The following is a 26,131-nucleotide window of genomic DNA, read 5'->3' as shown; positions in this document are numbered from 1 at the left end:
TCCTGTGGCACACCACTCGTCACAGGCCTCTACTCAGGGAAGCAATCCTCCACAACCACTCTCTGGCTTCTTCCATTGAGCCAGTGTCTAATCCAATTTACTACCTCCCCATCTATACCTAGTGACTGAACCTTCCTAACTAACCTCCCATGAGGGACCTTATCAAAGGCCTTGCTGAAATCCTGAATTTCCTTTTTTTTCCCCTATTGATCATGATAATTTCACAAAAATCAGAAGAAATAGAAGCAGGAGTGGGCCACCAGGCCCTTCAAGCCTGTGCCACCATTCAATACGATCATAGTTGACGAAGGGGCAAACCCCAAAAGCTTGTGGCGTTTACTACCAAATAAACCTGTTGGACTTTAACCTGGTGTTGTAAGACTTCTTACTGTGTTTACCCCAGTCCAACGCCAGGATCTCCACATCATTTATAAAAATGAATGTCTGAGCAGGTCGATTCTGGAAGGGCAATGCCTGTCACTATGTCACACATGATATTGTCTCTTACTGGTGGAACAGATAATCTCTGCCCTGTTTACAGGGCATGTGTTTTAGAGTGTCTGAAAGCACACATCAAAATGGTGGTGAACACCCCTCACCAGCTCTTGTTACCATTGGTGTTGATGATCAGTAGGGTTTACCACTTGTTGATGTCAAAGTCTTTCACAACTCTGTTGAGAGCATCTTTGAACATAGAACACTACAGCACAAACAGGCCCTTCAGCCCACAAGTTGCACCGATCATATCCCTACCTACCGGGCCTATCTATAACTCCCAGTCCCATTAAATCCCATATAGTCATCCAGAAGTCTCTTAAAAGACCCCAGCGAGTTCGCCTCTACCACCACTGATGGCAGCCGATTCCACTCACTCACCACCCTCTGAGTGAAAAACTTACCCCTAACATCTCCTCTGTACCTGCTCCCCAGCACCTTAAAAACCTGTGTCCTCTCGTAGCGACCATTTCAGCCCTGGGAAATAGCCTCTGAGAATCCACCTATCTATTCCTCTCAACATTTTATAAACCTCTATCCAGTCACCTCTCGACCTTCGTGTCTCTAGGGAGAAAAGACCTAGCTCCCTCAATCTATCCTCATGAGGCATGCCTCCCAATCCAGGCAACATCCTTGTAAATCTCCTCTGCACCCTTTCAATAGCCTCCACATCCTTCCTGTAGTGAGGTGACCAGAACTGCGCACAGTACTCCAAGTGGGGTCTGACAAGGATCTTATAAAGCTGCAGCATTACCTCCCGACTCCTAAACTCAATCCCTCGATTAATGAAGGCCAGTACACCATACGCCTTCTTGACCACATCCTCCACCTGCCAGGCTGATTTAAGAGTCCTATGGACCCGGACCCCAAGATCCTTCTGATCTTCCACACAGCTAAGAGTCCTACCCTTGATAGGAGCTTTGGGCACCCAGTTGGTTTCTTGGTGTGGGATACCTTAACACAAAGTAAGCAGATCCTTCAGAATGTGGCCATCTTCCATCCTTGCACATGCCCAAGCCAATGAAGTCTTCTTTGATTGGTTAGCACGAGCATGTTTTTCCCAGAAAGGATGGCTTCATTGGTGACTTTGTGTGCAATACTGGGGATGTGTCGTAAACACTGCAGATGGAACTTATTGAGTCTTTTCTCTCAGTAGGTGTAAGTTATTCACTGCCATACAGCAGTGTGCTGGGAATACAAGCCTTGATCAGCCTCTTGGTCTTGGGCATCAGTTTCTCTGCACGTTTAGTTCATCAGCCGGAGTTGGTGCTGTTTTCCCAGCACGCGAACTGAGTTCTTGGTCAAGAGACATGTTCTCTCTCACCGGAGATCCAAGATGATGGATTTTGCTGCCTGCTTCCAGTGGGATATTGCTGGATCTGATCACAGGTGGAGACTCAGCACGCTGTCATTAACTACAGTTTCCTTGACGACGAGGGAGAATGTGACACAGGACGGGGACAAATAATCCACTCCTCACTTAGTGGGAGCCATTTTAGTCCTAGTCACCAGACAGATACTGAGTGCCCAGCCAGTTAGAACATAGAAAAACTACAGCACAAACAGGCCCTTCGGCCCACAGGTCCCTTCGTCTCTCCAGGGAGAAGAGACCAAGCTCTCTCAACCTATCCTCATAAGGCATGCCTCCCAATCTAGGCAACATCCTTGTAGATCTCCTCTGCACCCTCTCAATGGCTTCCACATCCTTCCTGTAATGAGGGGACCAGAACTGCGCACAGTATTCCAAGTGGGGTCTGACCAGGGTCTTAGAAAGCTGAACAGTTAAAATCACCCATTGCAGAGCTGCTGAGATTGAACAGATTTGGATTTGTCCAGTTAACCTGGTGGGGGACGGGTACTAAAAGATTAATGTCCAGCTAATTCCTGTAAGGCCAGAAGAATCAGCAAATCATTGAGTGGAGAAAGAGATTATATGGCCCATCATTCCCGTGTGGGTTCTTTGAAAGAATGATTGAACAAAGTCCACTTTCCTTCCCCATTGCCTTCCTTTTTCCCATTTCAGTCATTTAAATATTTTTTTAAAGGTTAATTTATTAATTAGTGTCATAAACAGGTTTACATTAACACTGCAATGAAGTTACTGTGAAAATCGTCCAGTTGCCACACTCTGGTGCCTGTTCGGGTACACTGAGGGAGGATTTAGCATGGCCAATGCACCCTAACCAGCGCTTTCGGACTAAGGGAGGAAACTGGAGCCCCCGGAGGAAACCCACACAAACATGAGGAGAACATGCAGACTCTGCACAGACAGTGACCCAAGCTGGGAATTGAACCCAGTTACCTGGCACTCTGAGGCAGGCGCACTAACTCTGTGCCACCATATACCGTGGGCGGCACGGTGGCACAGTTGTTAGCACTGTTGCTTCACATCTCCAGGAACCTGGGTTCGATTCCCGGCTCGGGTCACTGTCTGTGTGGAGTTTGCACATTCTCCTCGTGTCTGCGTGGGTTTCCTCCGGGTGCTCCAGTTTCCTCCCACAGTCCAAAGATGTGTGGGTTAGGTTGATTAGCCGTGCTAAAATTGCCCCTTAGTGTCCAGGGATGCGCAGGTTAGAGGGATTAGTGGGTGAAATATGTAGGGATATGGGGGTAGGGCCTGGGTGGGATTGTGGTTGGTGCAGACTCAATGGGCTGAAGGGCCTCTTTCTGCCCTGTAGGGTTCTATGATTCTATGACTATGTTTACAGACAGGAGGGGGTTTAGTTTAAAATAGTCTTTATTTTCCCCCCTTCACCTCCTGCCCGTAAACAGATTTTTGATTTCCCGCTTTGTAAGTGTCGGCATAGTTTCCCAAGCTTTTCAGTTTTGGCACGATCCAACTGTCTATCAATAACACCATGGTATACTCCGGGTAGTGTAAAAATCAGAGGTTTAGTTAATGTCACAAACACTCAAACACAGGGAGGGGGTATCACTTTGTAGCCTCTGGTACATTCACACATTAAAAGAAGAATAAGAGAAAGCAATAGGTCCGGACAAAGACCAGGGGAAATAAGAATTATTGTTTGAAGGGTGTCCAGAGTCAAAAATCCAGTGATGTGTTCCTTCAGAGAGGTTCGGAGGCTGAAACTGATCCCCGTTTCCAGTAGAGCAAGAGGTGAATTAGTCTTACCGTTGGCACTGATACAGGACTTCAGATGTTCCAGTAGAAACAGTGCCAATGAGGGTTAGGCAAGTTAAACCTGGAAAGAGCTCTGGTTGATGGAAGATGATTGACTGCTTCCTTTGTCTTCACAAGGCAATATTACAGGTTCTAGCAGCTTGGGTGGGGTCATGCCACCTAACTCCCACTTCTTCCCTTTGGTTTGGACAAAGGATGGAGATTCCTGGTCCAGATCCTTGTTTCATCCATGAATAAGTTTACCAGAGGTTTCAGAGTCCTTTGTCTTCACAGTCAGATTGTCTCCATTGGCCAGGGTTTTATCTCCGAAATGTAACGGGGGCTTTGTACATTTCCTTGGAATTTAATTTCTGTAGCCACGGGGCATTTGCACTAATTAGGAGATAATGAGATTGCTGTGATATTCTGAAGGCTAGAAATTCCTTTTGTGTGAGTTGTAGTCAGTCATGGCTTCAGTCAGTGTAAAACCTTTGTTGATTATAACATATATGTCTTAAAAAATAATTTTATAATGTAACCAGTATAATATAAATATATATATATACATTTTCTTTCATGCTTTCTTGGCATGATAAAAGTTAGAATTGAATCTGTTTCCAGTACTCTCTCAGGTGATGCATTCAAGCTCGCACAGTTCTCTACATTAAAAAATATTTCCTCACGCCACCTCTGATCATTTTCTCTATTTTTAAAATTTGACTGACACTTTTGTCATCGTCACAGTCTATTCCCATCTATCAAAATCCTTCATGATTTTAACAACATCTATCAAAGCTTCTCGTAATATCTCTGCATTAAGGAAAACAATATACAAACATGCAAATTATGAGCAGGAGACCATTTGGCCCGTCACACCTGCTCTGCTGTATGACTGGTCTGGTGGTGGCTTCAACTTTCATGTCTACACCTTAATCCATCTGACTCCCTTGGTGATCAAAAATCTATCCAACAACCCCATAAACCATGCCCTCGAGGGAAGAGGATTCCACAGTTTAAAGCTTATTTATTCGTGTCACAAGTCAGCTTACATTAACACTGCAGTGAAGTTACTATGAAAATCCCCTAGCTGCCAAAATCCAGCGCCTGTTTGGGTACATAAGAACATAAGAACATAAGAAATAGGAGCAGGAGTAGGCCAACTAGCCCTTCGAGCCTGCCCCGCCATTCAATAAGATCATGGCTGATCTGTCGTGGCTCAGTTCCACTTTCCCGCCCTCTCCACATAACCCTTAATCCCCTCTCTCATCAAAAACCCATCAACCCGCGTCTTAAAAATATTGAGCGAGGCAGCCTCCACCACTTCAACGGGCAGAGAATTCCAGAGATTCACCACCCTTTGAGTGAAGAAGTTCCTCCTCAACTCTGTTCTAAACCGCCCCCCCTTTATCTTGAGGCTGTGCCCCCTAGTCCTACTATCCTTTCTGAGCGGGAAGAGTCTCTCCACCTCTATCCTATCCATCCCATTCATCATCTTATACGTCTCAATGAGATCTCCCCTCATTCTTCTAAACTCTAACGAGTACAAGCCTAATCTATTCAGCCTCTCCTCATAGCTCAACCCCCTCAACTCCAGTATCAGCCTAGTAAACCTCCTCTGCACTCCCTCCAAGGCTAAAATATCCTTGCGTAAGTACGGCGCCCAAAACTGCACACAGTACTCCAGCTGCGGCCTCACCAATGCCCTATACAGCCGCAGCAAGACCTCCCTACTTTTATATTCAATCCCCCTCGCGATGAAAGCCAGCATCCCATTTGCCTTCCTGACCAGCTGCTGCACCTGCAAGCTGGGTTTTTGCTACTCATGCACAAGGACCCCGAGGTCCCTCTGCACCGTCGCCTGCTGCAGTTTTTCTCCACATAAGTAATAATCCTTCCTACCATTATTCCTACCAAAGTGGACTACCTCGCACTTGCCAACATTAAATTCCATTTGCCATTTCCTGGCCCATTCGCCCAGCCTATCTAGATCCTTCTGTAGACTCTCCCCACCCTCCGCACAATTTGCCTTTCCACCAATTTTGGTGTCATCAGCAAATTTCGACACCCTACACTCGGTTCCCTCCTCCAGATCATCTATATAAATGGTAAATAGCTGAGGCCCCAGCACCGACCCCTGGGGCACTCCACTAGTCACCATCCGCCAATCCGAACAGCACCCATTGACCCCCACTCTCTGCCTCCTATTTGAATTTAGCATGGTCAGTGCACCTAACCAGCAAGTCTTTCAGACTGTGGGAGGAAACCGGAGCACCTGGAGGAAACCCATGCAGACACGGGGAGAATGTACAGACTCCGCACAGACAGTGACCCAAGCCGGGAATCGAATCTGGGTCCCTGGGGCTGTGAGGTAGCAGTGTTAATCACTGTGCTGCATGCCAACTGTTCCGCACAGATAAATGACTGTGAGAAAAATGTTTGCTCATTGCCATTTTAAAGAAGAAAGCCCATATTTTTAGACCGATCCTCCTGAGTGTTGTCTCTCCCACAAGGGGAAACATTCCCAAGGATCCATCCCGCTGTAACACTTAAATTATTCCAATATTTCAGACTTGAATTGAATAAATAACAATGCAGGAAAGGTTATAAGATTATAAAATTCTTAAACTAAAGTTACTGAACCATCTTTCAAAATCACAAGAATCACACACTGACAAACAGGTGGATAACATTTCCAGCACCCATCAGGTAAAAATGCTCAAGAACTGATATCTTTCAATTCAGTCATGTCCTCATTTAATAAATCCTCCACAGAAACTGTGCCACTTTTGTTATCGCTGCAAAGTAGCAGCGTGAAACTAGTCGAGCACAAACTGGATGACTGGGCAGAGAGGTGGCAAATGGAGTTTAATATGGAAATGTGTGAGCTGATTCACTTTGGTAAGACTAACAGGAGTACAGAATATAGGGCTAATGGAAGGACTCTTAGTAGTGTTGGCGAGCAGAGAGATCTCGGGGCACATGTGCATAGCTCCCTGAAAGTTGGCACCCAGGTTGATAAGGTTGTTAAGAAGGCGTACGGTGTGTTAGCTTTTATTGGTAGAGGGATTGAATTTCGGAGCCGTGAGGTCATGTTGCAACTGTACAAAACTCTGGTGCGGCTGCACTTGGAGTATTGCGTACAGTTCTGGTCGCCGCATTATAAGAAAGATGTGGAAGCATTGGAAAGGGTGCAGAGGAGGTTTACCAGGATGTTGCCTGGTATGGTGGGAAGGTCTTGTGAGGAAAGGCTGAGGGACTTGAGGTTATTTTCATTAGAGAGAAGAAGGTTACGAGGTGACCTAATTGAGGCATACAAGATGATCAGAGGGTTAGATAGGGTGGGCAGTGAGAGCCTTTATCCTCGGATGGTGATGGCTAACACGAGGGGACATAGCTTTAAATTAAGGGGTGGTAATTATAGGACGGATGTCAGAGGTAGGTTCTTTACTCAGAGGGTAGTAAGGGTGTGGAATGCCCTGCCTGCAACAGTTGTGGACTCGCCAATTTTAAGGGTGTTCAAATGGTCAGTGGATAGGCATATGGATAAGATTGGAATAGTTTAGGTTAGAGGGTCATTAGATTGGTTCCACTGGTTGGTGCAACATCGAGGGCCGAAGGGCCTGTACTGCGCTGGAATGTTCTATGTCTTCTAGTCACGAGTAGTATTCTTCACAAACAGGAAGCTGATATCAAGCCAAAGAGACAATCTTTCTCCCACACAAATGAACGCTGTGATATATGGAGGAGGAGATGGAGGAGGAGAAAGTGGGTTCCCGGACACGCGTCCTTTGTTTGAACAGAGGGGAGTATGGTAGGATGAGAGAAGAATTAGCTAATGTGGACTGAGGGAGCGCGTTGGAAGGTAGGTCTGCTGAGGAGCAGTGGAGGATCTTTAAGGAGATCTTTCTTGGTGCTCAGCAGAAATTTATTCCGATGGTCAAAGAGGACCGTAGGAGGAGAGGTAATAAGCCGTGGATAACGAAGGAGGTGAAGGAAAGTGTTAAATTAAAAACGGATGCGTTTTGAGTAGCTAAGAGTAGTGGGCGGGAAGAGGATTGGGAGAGGTTTAAATGTCAACAAAGATTGACAAAGAAGTTGATAAAGAAGGGTAGGAGAAACTATGAAGCTGGGCTAGCACTTAATATGAAAAAGGATAGCAAGAGTTTTTATAAATATATAAAAAGGAAGGGGCTGGCTAGGGTGAACGTTGGACCCTTAGAGGATGAGAAGGGGGACTTAGTGGTAGGGGATGGGGAAATGGCTGAGGTCTTGAATAACTTTTTTGTTTCGGTCTTCACAGAGGAGGACGTGAATAATTTGCCGGGTGTTAGAGATGGAAAGGTGGTAGGACTGGAGGGTCTCAATGACATTATTGTTACTAGAGAGGCAGTGCTCGACAGACTGGAGGGACTGATTGTGGACAAGTCCCCAGGACCGGATGGAATGCATCCGAGGGTTCTGAAAGAAATGGCGGAGGTGATAGTGGATGCCTTGGTGGTTATTTTTCAAACGTTGCTGGATTCCGGGGAAGTGCCGGAAGATTGGAAAACGGCTAATGTTACACCGTTGTTTAAGAAGGGTGCCAGGCAAAAGTCAGGGAATTATAGGCTGGTTAGTTTAACGTCTGTTGTAGGAAAAATGTTAGAATCCGTCATCAAGGAGGAAATAGCGAGGCATCTTGAGGGGAATTGCTTGATAGAGCGGACGCAGCACGGTTTCATTAAAGGGAAGTCGTGTCTGACAAATTTACTGGAGTTCTATGAGGATGTGTCTAGGGCGATGGATAGAGGAGAGCCGGTGGATGTGGTCTTTCTTGATTTTCAGAAGGTGTTCGACAAGGTACCTCACAAGAGGTTATTGCAGAAGGTCAGGGGACATGTAGTTGGGGGTAGGGTGTTAGCGTGGATAGAGGATTGGTTGTCAAATAGGAGGCAGAGAGTGGGGGTCAATGGGTGCTATTCGGATTGGCGGTTGGTGACTAGTGGAGTGCCCCAGGGGTCGGTGCTGGGGCCTCAGCTATTTACCATTTATATAGATGATCTGGAGGAGGGAACTGAGTGTGTGGTGTCAAAATTTGCTGATGACACCAAGATTGGTGGAAGGGCAAATTGCATGGAGGGTGTGGAGAGTCTGCAGAAGGATCTAGATAGGCTGGGCGAATGGGCCAGGAAATGGCAAATGGAATTTAATGCTGGCAAGTGCGAGGTCCACTTTGGTAGGAATAATGGTAGGAAGGATTATTACTTACGTGGCGAAAAACTGCAGCAGGCGACGGTGCAGAGGGACCTCGGGGTCCTTGTGCATGAGTCGCAAAAACCCAGCCTGCAGGTGCAGCAGGTGGTCAGGAAGGCGAATGGGATGCTGGCCTTCATAGCGAGGGGGATTGAATATAGGGACACTTCCCCGGAATCCAGCAACGTTTGAAAAATAACCACCAAGGCATCCACTATCACCTCCGCCATTTCTTTCAGAACGCTCGGATGCATTCCATCCGGTCCTGGGGACTTGTCCACAATCAGTCCCTCCAGTCTGTCGAGCACTGCCTCTCTAGTAACAATAATGTCATTGAGACCCTCCAGTCCTACCACCTTTCCATCTCTAACACCCGGCAAATTATTCACGTCCTCCTCCGTGAAGACCGAAACAAAAAAGTTATTCAAGACCTCAGCCATTTCCCCATCCCCTACCACTAAGTCCCCCTTCTCATCCTCTAAGGGTCCAACGTTCACCCTAGCCAGCCCCTTCCTTTTTATATATTTATAAAAACTCTTGCTATCCTTTTTCATATTAAGTGCTAGCCCAGCTTCATAGTTTCTCCTACCCTTCTTTATCAACTTCTTTGTCAATCTTTGTTGACATTTAAACCTCTCCCAATCCTCTTCCCGCCCACTACTCTTAGCTACTCAAAACGCATCCGTTTTTAATTTAACACTTTCCTTCACCTCCTTCGTTATCCACGGCTGATTACCTCTCCTCCTACGGTCCTTTTTGACCATCGGAATAAATTTCTGCTGAGCACCAAGAAAGATCTCCTTAAAGATCCTCCACTGCTCCTCAGCAGACCTACCTTCCAACGCGCTCCCTCAGTCCACATTAGCTAATTCTTCTCTCATCCTACCATACTCCCCTCTGTTCAAACAAAGGACGCGTGTCCGGGAACCCACTTTCTCCTCCTCCATCTCCTCCTCCATATATCACAGCGTTCATTTGTGTGGGAGAAAGATTGTCTCTAAGTAGGGAGGTCTTGCTGCAGCTGTATAGGGCATTGGTGAGGCCGCAGCTGGAGTACTGTGTGCAGTTTTGGGCGCCGTACTTATGCAAGGATATTTTGGCCTTGGAGGGAGTGCAGAGGAGGTTTACTAGGCTGATACCGGAGTTGAAGGGGTTGAGCTATGAGGAGAGGCTGAATAAACTAGGCTTGTACTCGTTAGAGTTTAGAAGAATGAGGGGAGATCTCATTGAGACATATAAGATGATGAATGGGATGGATAGGATAGAGGTGGAGAGACTCTTCCTGCTCAGAAAGGACAGTAGGACTAGGGGGCACAGTCTCAAGATAAAGGGGGGGCGGTTTAGAACGGAGTTGAGGAAGAACTTCTTCACTCAAAGGGTGGTGAATCTCTGGAATTCTCTGCCCATTGAAGTGGTGGAGGCTGCCTCGCTAAATATTTTTAAGACGCGGGTTGATGGGTCTTTGATAAGAGAGGGGATTAAGGGTTATGGGGAGAGGGCGGGAAAGTGGAACTGATCCACGACAGATCAGCCATGATCTTATTGAATGGCGGGGCAGGCTCAAAGGGCTAGATGGCCTACTCCTGCTCGTATTTCTTATGTTCTTGTGTTCTTTTATGGATTTCATGATGTAGGAATGATGGCTGTTTGTGGCCTGTGACTGGTGGCAGGCGGATGCTATTAAAAAGCAGGTTACTTCAGCTGTTTGCAACAGACAGAGTACTAACTGTACCCAACCTGCCTGTGCTTGTGGAGATACCGGCGTTGGACTGGGGTAAACACAGTAGGAAGTCCGACAACACCAGGTTTAAGTCCAAATAAATTGGTTGGACTTAAATCTGGTGCTGCCAGACTGCTTTTTGTGCTTGTGAAGCACTCAACATAGGGTGGAATTCTCCCATCTGGGACTAAGTCCTGCGACAGGAACATTTTCCATTGCAAAGGCAAGTGGGAGCCCTCAACACAGCCTCGGGCTCTGACCTCATTAATTATGCTCTTGAGAGTTTAGCACAATATTCTCCAGCGGGGTGGAGTGGCCTTGATGGCGCGTGTCTTACCCATCGTATCTGGACGCCATATTGGAAAGGCGTCCAACATCATTGACGTAACCATTGAAGAAAAATGGTGGACAACCTGAAAAAGAAGGTGGATCTCCAGCAACACTCTGCAATGACACTGAATGTGGAAGGTCCACCTGTCAACGCCCTTCCTCCCCCCACCTTTTTCTGGGGACGTCCCAGGGTTATCCGGGATTGCAGCCTCCATCCCTGAGGAAGCTCAGGTCTCGTTTAGGTGAGACCCGACCTCTGCACGTTGTTCTAGATGCGTGCTGGACTGGAATATTGGGGAGAATCAGGCGTGGCTGGAAAATTCCAGTCCGGCATTTATCTGTATCCCATTCACCGCTCCCAGGGTTTCACAGTCTACCGTGGTGCAGACCAGTTGGAGGACCCCACAGAAAATTCATACTGGTGTAAAACCGATTTTTGGTTATGGTCAAACCCCCCCCCTCCCCATCGACACACAACTTACAAAACGATCCCAAATGTGCTCGGAATAACGAGCCGTTTAAGGTTATTAGTTGAGCTCATAGTGTGGCTCACTCACTTGGACTGGAAGTCACGTTTATTCACACACTGATCCCTGTCCTTTGCAGACAATGGAAGCAAATCCCCACATCGCATCTTTTCAACTAAATAAAAACTTGCGGAACAGCCATTCACTGGTTCGTTCAGGAGAATGATGGGAGATCTCGTAGACACATATAAGATTATGAAAAGAATAAAGAGTATAGGAACAGAGAGATGGTTCCCACTGGCGGGTGAAACTAGAACTAGAGAACATGTCCTCAAAATAAGGGGGAGCAGATTTAAGATTAAGTTGAGGAGGAACTTCTTCACACAAAGGGTTGTGAATCTGTGGAATTCCCTGCCCAGTTGAGGCTACCTCATTGAATGTTTTTAAGGCAAGGATAGATAATTTTTTGAACACCAGAAGAATTAAGGGTTATGGTGAGCTGGCGGTAAGTGGAGCTGAGTCCACAAAAAGATCAAGCATGATCTTATTGAATGGCAGAGGAGGCTCGAGGGGATAGATGGCCTACTCCTGCTCCTAGTTCTTATGTTCTTATTTCCCAGGGCAATGTCTGAACAATCAGAGTCCGCATGGACTCAGAGATTCAATCAGAGATTAGAATGCACTCTAATCAGTAATCTGTAAACTGTCTGTGCTGTTATGTGCTCTGTCTGAGGCCAGAACTCTTCATTCACCTGACGAAGGGGCAAACCCTGAAAGCTTGTGAGTTTGCCATCAAATAAATCGGTCGAACTTAAACCTGGTGTTGTCAGACTTCTTACAATGTCTCTACCAATCACAGTCCACTTGATAACCAATCCGATGTAGCATAAATTATTGTTATTCTTGCAAATCTCTTCTGATGAGTGCAAAACGAAAAACTTTGACAGCATGTTTTTTTTCCACCAATACCCAAGATCTGTTCTACCATGTGACTTTTCAGAAACAGTTGATCTATTTTTGAGTTATTGGTTAATCAATTTTAATGCAGTTAGCAGGAGGGACCATTTCCTCTGGATCGGGAGTCACAGATAAAACATCCTCAACTTGAAATGCTCACCAAGGGATTGAGTAGAGTTGCAGTGAAATGTCCTCATTTGTTGAATTGTTTTGCTATCCGACGTGGTGAAAGTAGACGTCACTGAATATTTTAAAGGAAAGATAGATTAACATTTGTAGTGAAGGAAGGTATGGGGGAAAGGGCAGGGCTGTAGTATTTCAATTCTGACAACAAAAAACTAGATACCATGGGCTTAATTGTCTCCTTCTGTGCGACAATAAGCTGTGCTCCTGTGATTGAGTATCCTCCTGTGTGATTGTGTGTTCTTGTGGGTGGATGCAACCCACAGATCTCGCTACATTTCCCTGATGACTCTTGAGGCCTCACAATGCAGTGCATTGTAAATCCACTTGTGAAGCAGCGCCTGATTGCGCTGTAGAGGCTTCGAGTAGCACTTTAAATTCCCAGTGCTTTTCTCTGCTGACCTCCTTGGTTGTGCAATTACTGAACCAGGTCCTTGCTGGCTGGACGAGTGCCTGGCAAGCTCCACATTTCAACAACGAAAGCAAGGAAATCGCTGGTCGTTGCCGAGGGGATATTCCGAGGGCGACGGACATGTTTGTGTTGGATGCACGGCCCAGCACTGGGATCGGTCCCTGAGGGGGCTCCTTAATGAGCCCAAAAGCTACTGAGAAATCTCTGCAGCTTCCACACTTATCAAATGACTCTGTGTTGCTGCGGTGGCACCGTTACCCAAGGCTTTGGAGAAATTTAGTAGCATCTTAGAAACAGTGGCATCCACCAAGTGGATCGATCAAGAACTGTCTATGAACAGGGATAAGTAAAAGTTTATTTTTTAGTGTCACAAATAGGCTTGCATTAATACTGCAATGAAGTTATTGTGCAAATCCCCCAGTTGCCACACTCCGGCGCCTGTTCAGGTACACTAAGGGGCAATCTAACGTGGCCAATGCATCAAACCAGCATGTCTTTTGGATTGTGGGAGGAAACTGGAGCACCCGGAGGAAACCCATGCAGACACGGGGAGAATGTGCAAACTTCACGTAGACAGTGACCCAAGCCGGGAATCGAACCCAGGTCTCTGGCACTGTGAGGCAGCTGTGCTAACCACTGTGTCACCCTTATGTAGACTATATACAGAGAGTGAGGGAGATGCCACCAATTACTCTAATGCCTACCTCAGCCCCAGGATTTGTATGCTTCGGTTGGATTGGCCTAGGTCATGTGACACTTCAAAAGCCCGCCTCTTTAAGGGGCTCACCCCAAAGCTGTGCTATTAGGCTGATTGGAAGTAATAAATTGTCCCTAAATTAGTCAATGTGGATGGCCATAAAAACAATAGATAAAGGTCATAGGTGGAGGGGGGGACTGGTAATATTAAAATGGCGGTGCGGGCTCATTGGGCCGAAGGGCCTGTTTCCCGGGCTGTTCTTTGTTCATCTTGACCCCTTTCAGAGAAAGGAAATGGGTCCATTTTGCTGCAGTGAGAATGGACGGTGCAGTTGGTGATTTAACAGATGTAGCAGCAAGTCAGAGAAGGGAGAACAGTGAAACACGTGGAACATGAGCGGAACGTAATTTCTGACAGTCTTTGCTGGGGGCCAGCGGGGAGGGGTGTACTGCAGTTAGATGGGATGTGGGGGTACAGTTATTGGAGCACCATGTTCTCTGTCCATGATACAGGAACTCATCTAAATTTATGAAAGTTGCTGGATTGCAAAGGTATGTATAACTTCCACTGTTTGTGTGCAGTATGTGAGACGGAGATAAAGGAGGGGTGAGTGTTCTTGGCATCAGCTACCCATGCTTCACTGCACAGCCCGGAGATTCACACTGGGAGTGAAAATGACTCCCTCAGGTCATTTACATGTGTCACATTGCAGTGTTCAGGTCACCCAATTGATCCTGGGGAACATTCACTGCCAGATTAAAAAGTTCCCAGTGAGGATCCCATTTGTCACCCTGGGAGTATCCAACTGAAAGAATGAGCCCACGACTGCTCCATCTCCTCTGTACGGGTAACTCCTTCCACATTCTGAGCTTCCCATTGGTGTACAAACGTGCCTTTCTTCCTTTTAGAATCATAGAATCCCTACAGCACAGGAGGAGGTCATTCGGCCCATCGAGCCTGCACCGGCAACAATCCCAACCTATCCCCAAAACCCCACATATTTACCCTGCTAACCCCCCCCCTCGTAACTAGGATCAATTTAGCCAGTCAAGCTAACATGCCCATCTTTGGACTGCGGGAGGAAACTGGAGCACCCGGAGGAAACCCACCCAAGAGAATGTGCAAACTCAGTGATCTGAGACCGGAATTGAACCCTGGCACTGTGAGACAGCAGTGCTAACCACTGTGCCATCTTCTTAACCTTACATTCTTCCAAGATAGGATCTGAGAGTCGATATCTCAGGCTACTCTTCAAGTACAAAAGATTTAAGGAACTGATTTTGGATTATTCTTACCCGCACAGGCAAAGCTGATATTTATCCCCCATTTCCAATCGTCTTTGAGAAGATGAACCCACCTGAATTGCTGTAATTTTTATGGAGAAGGATGCTAATAGGGAGGGAGTTCCAGGATTTTGACCCAGTGAGGGGATGGTGTTTTATGTTCAGTTGAGAATGGTGTGTGGTTTGGAGAGGAACTTGCAGCTGGTGGTGGTGTATGAACCACCCTTGTCCTTTAGATGGTAGACATCACAGGTTTGGAAGGTGGTGTAGAAGGAGCCTTGGTGAGTTCCTGCAGTGCATCTTGTAGTTGGTACACACAACTGCCACTGTGTCAATGGTGGAGGGAATGAATGGTGAAGGTGGTGGATGGGGTGCCAATCACGCGGGATGTTTTGTCCTGGATGGCATGGAGCTTTGAGTGTTGTTGGAACCGCACTCATCCAGGTAAGTGGAGAGCATTCCATCCCACTCACTATAATGTGGCACTGGCCATCAATGGAACAGCTGAAGGTGGTTGAACGTAGGCCACTATTCCAAGGAGCTCCTGCAATGACGTCCTGGCACTGAAATGATTAACAAACAACCATCTTCCTTTATGTCAGATATTCTTCAACCCGTGGAGAGTTTTCCTGATTCCCACTGACCAGGGCTCCACTCTCGATCAGAAGCTGCATTGATCTCAAGAGCTGTCACTCCCGCCTCGCCTCTGGAATCCAGTTCTTTTGTCCATGTTTGGGTCGAGGCTGTATTGAGGTCAGGAGATGTACGGCCCTGGTGGGACCCGAACTGAGTGTCAGTGAGCAGGTTAATGCTGAGTAGCGCTGTCAATTCCATTGCCTTACTGATGATCAAGAGTAGACAGACGGGGCAGTAGTTGGCTGGGTTGGATTTGTCCTACTTTTTGTGTGCAGGACATACCAGGGCAATTTTCCTCACCGTCGGGTAGATGCCATGTTATAACTGTACTGAAAGAGATGGCTAGGGGAATGACAAGTTCTGGAGCTTCAGTAATATGTTGTCAAAGCCCAGAGCTTTCCCAGTGTCTTTAGCTGGTTCTTGACATTGTTTGGAGTGAATCAGATTGACTGATATCTGATTCTGGGGATTTCAGGAGGAAGCCCAAATGGATCATCCACTCAACACTCGTTGGTTATAGAATCAGAGAATCTACAGTGCGGAAGGAGGCTCGGGTTCCTCCACGTTCTATCGAGCTTCCTTTGCCGTCTGTCAACGGGAAGAACGTTTTCTCAAAGGATCAAAGGAATAAAAGCAAAATAATGCAGATGCTGGAAACCTGAAATAAAACGGAACATACTGGAAACTCAGCAGGGCTGGTGGCATCTCGGAAAAGACAAGAGAGTTCAGGTTTCCAGTTCAACATGATTCTTCTTCAGAATTGAAGAGGTAAAAATATGATGGGTTTTAAAGGAAGGGGGGGAAAGGGGCAGCAGGGGGGAGGCGCAGTCAGATATAACAAAAAGGACAGGTTAGGGATAGGTTAGAAGACAGCAGAGATTGAAGAACAAAGACATTATGGAACAGAAAGTGAAGGGCGTAGTAATGGACAAAAACATTGGAATAAAGGATTTGCATTTAAGTAGGAAATTTTGCATTAGAAAGCTGTGCCAAAGCTCTTCACTGCCAAATGTTGAAGTGCCATCACTGTTGTGTGTGCGATAATAATAATATAAAAGCACCAATTATTCATTAGGGATTGTGTAAATACATGATGAGTTCATTTATTAATGCTTGATGTTGTAGGCATGGATATAAAGCTTGGAGACATCCACATCAGAGCTGAGTGTTCTGCGTTCTGCTCACAGGCCAAAGTGACACTGAGACTGGATCACATGACCCATTTGCCTTCTAATGGAGTCATGGTGCCATCCCTTAAAAGCATATTACACCATTCCTCATTCTTTTTTTAAAGATACCTCCCCCCTTCACAAGAAGCACAAATATTTACAATTCATATTTAGTGCCCACTGCTTAAGAACGTAGAACTAGTGAATCCCTGAATCTCTAAAGTGTAAAGGATATCTACTGGCACACCAGATCTTGTATTGGTAACTTTGCCTCAAGGTTTATTTATCTGTGATATTGACATTCTTGGATGTGGTTCCTGGTTACATTTGGGATCTTGTCTGAGACACAATCTGACTGTATGGTGGTTGAGGGGTTGGAATGGTTCTGATTTGTCCTTGGTTACACCTCACCATTGCACCCTTGTCAGCAATTACACAGAAGGTTAGTTCTGAACAATTCCTTGTTACCATGTACCTCTGTGAGATCCCCGATGGGAACTTTTCCTGACTGTAAACTTGGCAATTCTGCATTTTTATCATGCACTTTGATCATCCTCTCTTGCAGTTTTTAAAGTTGCTGTATAGTTTCTGAGAACAGAATGGGTAAGGGTAGGTAAACTGGGAGGGCACTGGCCTGCCAAAGACAAGCTGTGCCAATGATGGAATCATTACATTTAAAGGAGTCAGATGTGACATTGTGATCTATAAATTTTGCTTTGTCTGGTTATATTTGAGAATTAGGGATTTCACCGTGCAAATGTTCGTTCAGCTAATCTATTACGTCCAGGGTAATGAGGAGAAGAGTGTAATCTATTTTCCATTTCTTGCACATATTCTGAGACGGTTTACCAGTAAATTGCGGATTACTGTCCCTGATGTTATTTTTGGCATGCTGAATAAACTGCAAATAGCACTATGAGTGTGCATGGAGGTTCCGCAACTGGAGTACTTGGTAATCCAACCAATGATGATGATAGTGAATTAGGTGCTGGTCCAAATGTTTGTTTAATGTTACGAGAGTTCCTGCCTCCACCACCCTCTCAGGAGCGCATTCCATATTCCCACCACCCTCCTCAGATTCCCCTCTAAATCACTTCTTCCTTACCTTCAACCTATGTCCTCTGGTCTTAGACACCTCTGCCATGAAAAGACTCTTATGATCTACCCTATCTATGCCTCTCATAATTTTGTATATCTCTATCAGATCCCCCCTCAGCCTCCTCTGCTCCAGGGGAAACAAACCCAGCCTCGTCTGTCTCTCCTCACACTGGAACTTCCCATCCCCGGCAACATCCTGATGAATCTCCTCTACATCCTCCCCAGAGTAATCATGCCCTTCTGATAGTGTGATGACCAGGAACTGCACACAAATTCCATCTGTGGATGGAGAACCACATATATAGAACCACATCTATAGAACCAATATTCTATAAAGTTGTACCAAGACCTCCATGCTCCTATATTCTGAGACCCAGCTAATAAAGGCAAGAATTCTGTATGCTTTCTTCACCACCTTATCTACCTATCCTGCCACCTTCAGGGATCTATTAAATCTTGCAGCAGATTAGATCTCCCACCTCACATTTATCAGGATGAAATTCTATCTGCCATTGCTGTGCCCAGCTTACCAGCTGATCAATATCAGTCTGAAACCTCAGACAATCCTTCTCACTATCAACAACACCATCAATTTTTGTGTCATCTGCAAGCTACTAATTAAACCTTGTACATTCACATCTAAATTGTTAATGTTTATAACAAACAGGAAGGGTCCCAGCACCAACCCCTAGATACACTGCTGGTCACTGGCTTCCAATCACAAGAGCAACCCTCCACTATCATCCTTTGTCTCCTATAGGCAAACCAATTTTAGATCCAATTTGCCAACTTGCCTTGGATCTCATGGGACTCTAGCCTTCCATGTGGAACTTGTCAAAAGCCTTGTTGAAGCCCATGTAAACTGTACTATCCTCATCAATATATTGAGTTACCTTTTCAAATAAACTCAATTAAATTAGTTAGACAGGATCTCCTACCCACAAATCCATGCTGACTATCCCTGATCACTCTCTGTCCCTCAGAATTTTTCCCAATAATTTCTCTACATCTGGCATTAAACTAACCGGTCTGTAATTACCTGGCTTATCCCTGCTGCCCTTGAATAAATAAACCACATTAAGTATCCTCCAGTCATCACTTCTGACCAGTGCAGAGTTAAATATCTCTGTCAGGGCCTCTGCAATCTCCTCCCTTGCTCCCCACAGCAGCCTGGGATACATCTCATCAGGCCCTGGGGGAGCTTATGAATCTTTATGCCCACTGAAACATTGAATACCTCTGACTTGTTAATCTTAACATTCACCGTCGCAACTGAAATCTCTAGCTACAATATCCTTCTCCTTAATGAATACAGATTAAAAATATTAATTTAAGTCATAGAACTAATAGAAACCCTACAGTACAGAAAGAGGCCATTCAGCCCATCGAGTCTATACTGACCACAATCCCACCCAGGCCCCACGCCCATATCCCTACATATTTACCCACTAATCCCTCTAAACTACACACCTCAGGATACTAAGGGCAATTTTTAGCACAGCCAATCAACCTAACCTGCACATCTTTGGACTGTGGGAGGAAACCAGAGCACCCGGAGGAAACCCACGCAGACACAAGGAGAATGTACAAACTCTACAAGACAGTGACCCGGGAATTGAACCCAGGACGCTGGAGCTGTGAAGCAGCAGTGCTAACCACTGTGCTACCGTGCTGCCCACATTCTCTGGCACCACGCACAGATTGCTGTTTTTGTCTCTAATGAGCCTCACTCTTTCTCTGGTCATCTACTTGCTCCTAATGTACTTATAAAATACCTCTATGTTATTCTTAATGTTCTCTGCCAACGATATCTAGTGGACCCTCTTTGCCCTCCTATTTTGTTTTTTAAACAGTCCCCTACACTCTCTATTCCCCTGAAGGGTCTCCTCCATTGTTAGCACTCTATACCTACCATATGCTTCCATTTTGTTCCGGACTTCACCCCACCCTCCCCCATGGTCCCTCTCTGATTGCCACCCTGGCCAAATGATGCACTGTCTGATCACCACCCCGCATGACCCCGCCCCCCTCCGATCCCAGCCAATCACTGCCCCGACAGATTGCCCAACCCCAGTGCAGTTTGCTCCTCCCTACGGAGCTCCTCCCACCTCCCTCTATTATGGCCCTGCCTCCTTCAGGTCCTGCACCCATCAGGCCCTGCCGGGTACTAAGCTGGCACTACCAGAGTGCTCTGTGGGCAATGCCAGAGTGCCAGGCTGGCAGTGCCAGGTTTTTCACCTCTTGCCCAATCGCAACTCCAAATGATCGACATGACAATCTGATAAGTTCACTCCCCAAGACTTTCTGACCTGAATCCAGAAGCCCGAGCTCTATGTATTGTTGAAATATTTTGAATTCAGAGAGTAAGTCAGCTGTTACCCGATTCAAACTCAGGGATTTTGTAAATGTTTGGACAATATCCTTTTGACCTTTCTTCTTGTTTTATTCAGTTTGTTGTTCAGCGACTCCTGAAGCCACTCGTTATAACCACAATCTTCTCCAGCCTGATTTTTATATTGTTTGTGTTCTCTCCTGGGATTTTTGGACTCTCTCTTGCTTGGTATCGATCTCTCCCGCACTCTGGCCTTTCCCATTCAATGCTGATCCTCTCAACATGTTGTTCTACTGACCAAATTGTGCGGAGTGTGTGGAGAGTCTGCAGAAGGATCTAGATAGGCTGGGCGAATGGGCCAGGAACTGGCAAATGGAATTTAATGTTGGCAAGTGTGAGGTGGTCCACTTTGGTAGGAATAATGGTAGGAAGGACTATTACTTACATGGCGAAAAACTGCAGCATGCGACAGTGCAGAGGGACCTCGGAGTCCTTGTGCATGAGTCGCAAAAACCCAGTCTGCAGGTGCAGCAGGTGGTCAGGAAGGCGAATGGGATGCTGGCCTTCATAGCGAGGGGGATTGAATATAAAAGTAGGGAGGTCTTGCTGCAGCTGTATAGGGCATTGGTGAGGCCGCAGCTGGAGTACTGTGTGCAGTTCTGGTCGCCACACTTACACAAGGATATTTTGGCCTTGGAGGGAGTGCAGAGGAGGTTTACTAGGCTGATGCCGGAGTTGAGGGGGTTGAACTATGAGGAGAGGCTGAATAAACTAGGCTTGTACTCGTTAGCGTTTAGAAGAATGAGGGGAGATCTCATTGAGACGTATAAGATGATGAATGGGATGGATAGGATAGAGGTGGAGAGGCTCTTCCCGCTCAGAAAGGACAGTAGGACTAGGGGGCACAGCCTCAAGATAAAGGGGGGACGGTTTAGAACGGAGTTGAGGAGGAACTTCTTCACTCAAAGGGCAGTGAATCTCTGGAATTCTCTGCCCATTGAAGTGGTGGAGGCTGCCTCACTAAATATATTTAAGACGCGGGTTGATGGGTTTTTGATAAGAGAGGGGATTAAGGGTTATGGGGAGAGGGCGGGAATGTGGAACTGAGCCACGACAGATCAGCCATGATCTTATTGAATGGCGGGGCAGGCTCGAAGGGGCTAGATGGCCTACTCCTGCTCCTATTTCTTATGTTCTTATGTTCAAGAGGGACCTGTCTGCTTACCAGCTCCTTACTGGAGCACACTCTGGGCACTGCATCCTTAAAGCCTAGAGTGCTGTCACCTTGCTGTGGTTTCAGCGCTCACTCTGTTCCAGTCTGATCAAGGGTTGTCTCATGTCATCCAGCACGATCTCAGACTGTTCACCATATTATAATATACTTCATTTTGCTGCCAGTCATGTCATTCAGAAAGAACCATTGCTGGGTCCCATGTTGTGTGTGTTTTAATGATATAAAGGCACCATCACTCATAAGGGATTTGCAAACATGTTGTGGGTTCATTTATTAAGAATAGGTGAATGTGGACAACCGTGCACAGACAGAAAGTTTGAGTCAATCAGACCTGCAGAGCTGTGTACGTGTGCTCAGCTCCAGGTCAAAGTGGAACTGAGACTGGATCATATGACACACTTTCCTTAAAGTGATGCCTTGCTGCTATCCTTTAAGGGTGTATTACATCAGTGACCTTTGCCCTATCAGCAAACCAGCAGTCAATTTATAGACAGAAAGCTCCAGCATTCAATGACTGACCAACTGATCTCTTTCTGCTGGTGTTGTTTCAGAGATCTGTGTTAGCAAAAACACTCAGAGCATTGAACCTACTCTTTAACCAGATCCCTGGGATCTTTGACATCTTGCTAGGCTGGCAAGATCTTGGGTTGATGATTCATCATTTCAAACAATGCAGGGTGCCCCTCACTATTGTGCTGAAGTGGCAGCACAGACTGCCTACAACACAGAATCCTAGAATCCCTGCAGTGCAGAAGGAGCGTTTGACCCATCGAGTCTGCACTGACAACAATCCCACCCAGGCCCTATCCCCGTAACCCCCACATATTTACCCTATTAATCCCTCTAACCTACACATCCTGGAACACTAAGGGGGAATTTAACATGGCCAATGCACCTCACCTGCGCATCTTTGAATTGTGGGAGGAAACCGGTGCATCTGGAGGAAACCCATGCAGACACGGGGAGAACATGCAAACTCCACACAGACAGTGAGCCAAGCCCTGGAATCGAACCCAGGCCCCTGGAGCTGTAAGGCAGCAGTGCTAACCACTGTGCCACCGTGCTGCCCACGTTTCAAGTGGTGCTTCAACCCCTGACCACCGACTCAGAAGCAAAGATGCTATTACTGAGCTAAGTTGACCTCGAGGGTATCTTTTCCAGAAAGTAGTCATGTGCCTCTGGCACTAATTATAAAACTCCCAGGCTGTCTCCTCAGACTGAAGCTGAGTTGAACGCTTACCCGACACAACCTCAGCATTCACTCCACCCACAGCGCACGGTGGTGTCAGTGTGTATGCTTTGCAAGGCACACTGCAATAACTTGCCAACTCTCCTTTAGCTGCACCTTCCAAACCTCCAATCCTCATGATCAAGAACGTAGTAACATTAGGGATGCAGAGGCATGGGAACACCAGCAACTGCAAACTCCCCACCAAATCACGCACCATCCTAGTTGAGGATATATCACTGCTCCTGTGCCAAGATCCTGGAACTTCCTCCCTAACAGCACTGTGGATGTTCCTACACCAACTCCAACTGCTGTGTTTCAAGCAGGTCACTCACTGCCACTTAGGTAATTAGGGATGGTCAATAAATTCTGACCTTACCAGCGACACGTACATCTCGCAATAAAACACTTTCAAAGTTTCCTAATGAACTCCCTCTCAATGTTGCCTGGATTGGGAGGCATGCCTTATGAAGGTAGGTTGAGGGAGCTGGGACTCTTCTCCCTGGAGAGACGAAGGTTGAGAGGCGACCTGATAGAGGTTTATAAAATGTCGAGAGGAATAGATAGGGTGGATTCTCGGAGGCTATTTCCCAGGGCTGAAATGGTCGCTACGAGAGGACACAGGTTTAAGGTGCTGGGGAGCAGGTACAGAGGAGATGTTAGGGCTAAGTTTTTCACTCAGAGGGTGGTGAGTGAGTGGAATCGGCTGCCGTCGGTGGTGGTGGAGGCAAACTCGCTGGGGTCCTTTAAAAGACTTATGTATTAGTATATGGAATCTAATGGGATTGGGGGTTATAGATAGTTCTATGGCTTGGTAGATATAGATATGATCGGCACAACTTGTGTGCCGAGGGGCCTGTTTGTGCTGTAGTGTTCTATGTTCTAATGTTAAACTTGCACGTAGCCCTTCAACGTCCGTCTGAGTGAAGACCACCAAATAATTGAGATTTGCGGCTAAAGTTACACTAACCTTGTTCAAAGCTGGAGTTTCTGCAATTGCCCCACAAAGACAGATTACAGCTGCTAACACAGGCATTGATTCAGTTCCAGCCTGGGATTAAACCAATGTCAATCTCAATGGTTATCTCCAGATCAGAATTGACTGTGCCCCACTTGACTTGTTAATGACCCTCCATTTAATATAAAAATAACAGTAACCCTGCCAGTTGCGGAGGCAGAGTTTTATCTGCTGCTGCTCAATGGAGCATTTGGATTGTTTAACTTCCATGTTTCACCTGAAAGAGGCCAGCGACCAGAGGAAATTGCTCTTATCTTCTTTATTTGTCAGGTTCGTGTTAACTAGCAGTTGAACATTAACAGGCATTTGTCCACTTTGCAACAATATCTGACCCATTATTGTCTTAAACACATATAGGTATTTCCCATTGACCTCTCAATGAATCATAGGTCGAGATTCAGGACACGAATGGAAATGAGGTTGAACATTTTGACTACAGCAGCCGTGACAAAATTCAGTTTCCTTTCCAGCTTTGCTGTTGAAATGTGTTTGGAGGCGACTCCAAGATCACTGGAGGGTAAATCATTGAGTCTAATGTACTCTTTGGCATTGTCTTCACAGGTTGAAAGGTATTTTTCCGCGGAATGTTCAAATACCTCCACAGGAGATTCACCAGAAACTTAACAGAGCAAAATCGTCAGAGAGCTCGGCTCGTCTCCAAAGATGGGAGGTGTAACATAGAGTTTGGAAACATCAAAGAGCATTCGAGGATTGGCTTCCTCGTGGATATTTGGACGACTGTCCTTGACCTGAAGTGGAGGTATCAGATGACCATCTTCATCTCCGCCTTTCTGGGCAGTTGGTTCCTCTTTGGCTTGCTGTGGTACGCTGTCGCATACGTACACAAGGACCTGCCGGAATTTTCACCCACCGAGAATCACATGCCTTGTGTGCAGAACATCAATGGGCTGACATCCGCCTTTCTCTTCTCCCTGGAGACTCAGGTCACGATTGGTTATGGCTTCCGATGTGTGACGGAGCAATGCGGTGAAGCCATCTTCCTCCTGGTCACTCAATCCATCCTCGGTGTCATCATTAATTCCTTCATGTGCGGCGCCATCTTGGCCAAGATCTCCAGACCAAAGAAAAGAGCCAAAACCATCACGTTCAGCAAGAGCGCCGTCATCAGCAAGCGCGGGGGCAAACTCTGCCTCCTGATTCGAGTAGCCAACCTCAGGAAAAGCCTCCTGATTGGCAGCCATATTTACGGAAAACTCTTGAAAACCACAGTGACCCTGGAGGGCGAGACCATCATAATGGATCAAGTCAACATTGATTTTATTGTTGATGCTGGGAATGAGAATCTGTTCTTCATATCTCCTCTCACTATCTATCACATCATTGACAAAACCAGTCCCTTTTATGAGATGTCTGCCGAGACCATCAAGCAGCAAGACTTTGAGCTGGTGGTCTTTTTGGATGGCACAATAGAAGCCACCAGTGCCACCTGCCAGGTGAGAACCTCTTACATCCCAGAGGAGGTATTCTGGGGCTACAGATTTGCCCCCATTGTCTCTAAATCTAAAGAAGGGAAATACAGAGTTGATTTCTCGAACTTTGGTAAGACTCTGCAGGTGGACACTCCGCACTGTGCCTATTGCCTGCAGACTGAGAGAGAAGCTAAGCTCAAAGAAAAGAAAGCTTACGACAACCCTGCATTCCAACTCAACGAGGTCAATGAGACCAAAATGTAAAGATATGTTTCACCGCTTAATAATTGGTATTTATCTGAACTTTCTCTCTAAAAATAACATTTTGTTTGTCTTTGAACATTCACATTTATCCAGAGAAACCATTACGCAGCTTAAATCAGAAAGGGTCACTGCGGGGTCAGGGGTGACACACAGAGGGTCAGTGTGGGGTCAGGGGGTGACACACAGAGGGTCAGTGCGGGGTCAGGGGGTGACACACAGAGGGTCAGTGCGGGGTCAGGGGGTGACACACAGAGGGTCAGTGCTGGGTCGGGGGTGACACACAGAGGGTCAGTGCTGGGTCAGGGGGTGACACACAGAGGGTCAGTGCCGAGCCAGGGGGTGACACACAGAGGGTCAGTGCGGGGTCAGGGGGTGACACACAGAGGGTCAGTGCGGGGTCAGGGGGTGACACACAGAGGGTCAGTGCTGGGTCAGGGGGTGACACACAGAGGGTCAGTGTGGGGTCAGGGGGTGACACACAGAGGGTCAGTGTGGGGTCAGGGGGTGACACACAGAGGGTCAGTGTGGGGTCAGGGGGTGACACACAGAGGGTCAGTGCCAGGCCAGGGGGTGACACACAGAGGGTCAGTGCCGAGCCAGGGGGTGACACACAGAGGGTCAGTGCCGAGCCAGGGGGTGACACACAGAGGGTCAGTGCCAGGCTGGGGTGGGTGACACACAGAGGGTCAGTGCTGGGTTGGGGTGGGTGACACACAGAGGGTCAGTGCCGAGCCAGGGGGTGACACACAGAGGGTCAGTGCCAGGCTGGGGTGGGTGACACACAGAGGGTCAGTGCCAGGCTGGGGTGGGTGACACAGGGAGATA

General features: G+C 46.8%; 1 protein-coding gene across 2 annotated transcripts in view; it reads left to right on the top strand.

Moving 5' to 3' along the window:
- Positions 1-25,785, top strand: part of LOC145359761 (ATP-sensitive inward rectifier potassium channel 1-like) — a 65,705-nt gene extending 39,920 nt beyond the window's left edge. For both annotated transcript variants that reach the window (XM_080214531.1, XM_080214532.1), the window contains exon 2: positions 24,174-25,785. In XM_080214531.1, coding sequence (XP_080070657.1) covers positions 24,197-25,306 — 1,110 coding nt within the window. In that variant the 5' untranslated portion in view covers positions 24,174-24,196 and the 3' untranslated portion in view covers positions 25,307-25,785. The remainder of the gene's footprint in view (positions 1-24,173) is intronic.
- Positions 25,786-26,131: the final 346 nt, after the last annotated feature.

The sequence above is a fragment of the Carcharhinus amblyrhynchos genome, chromosome 29, assembly GCF_965287045.1.
Source record: "Carcharhinus amblyrhynchos chromosome 29, sCarAmb.v2.hapA, whole genome shotgun sequence".
In the NCBI taxonomy this organism is placed as follows: Eukaryota; Metazoa; Chordata; class Chondrichthyes; order Carcharhiniformes; family Carcharhinidae; genus Carcharhinus; species Carcharhinus amblyrhynchos.
This window is presented reverse-complemented; position numbering and strand designations above follow the sequence as displayed.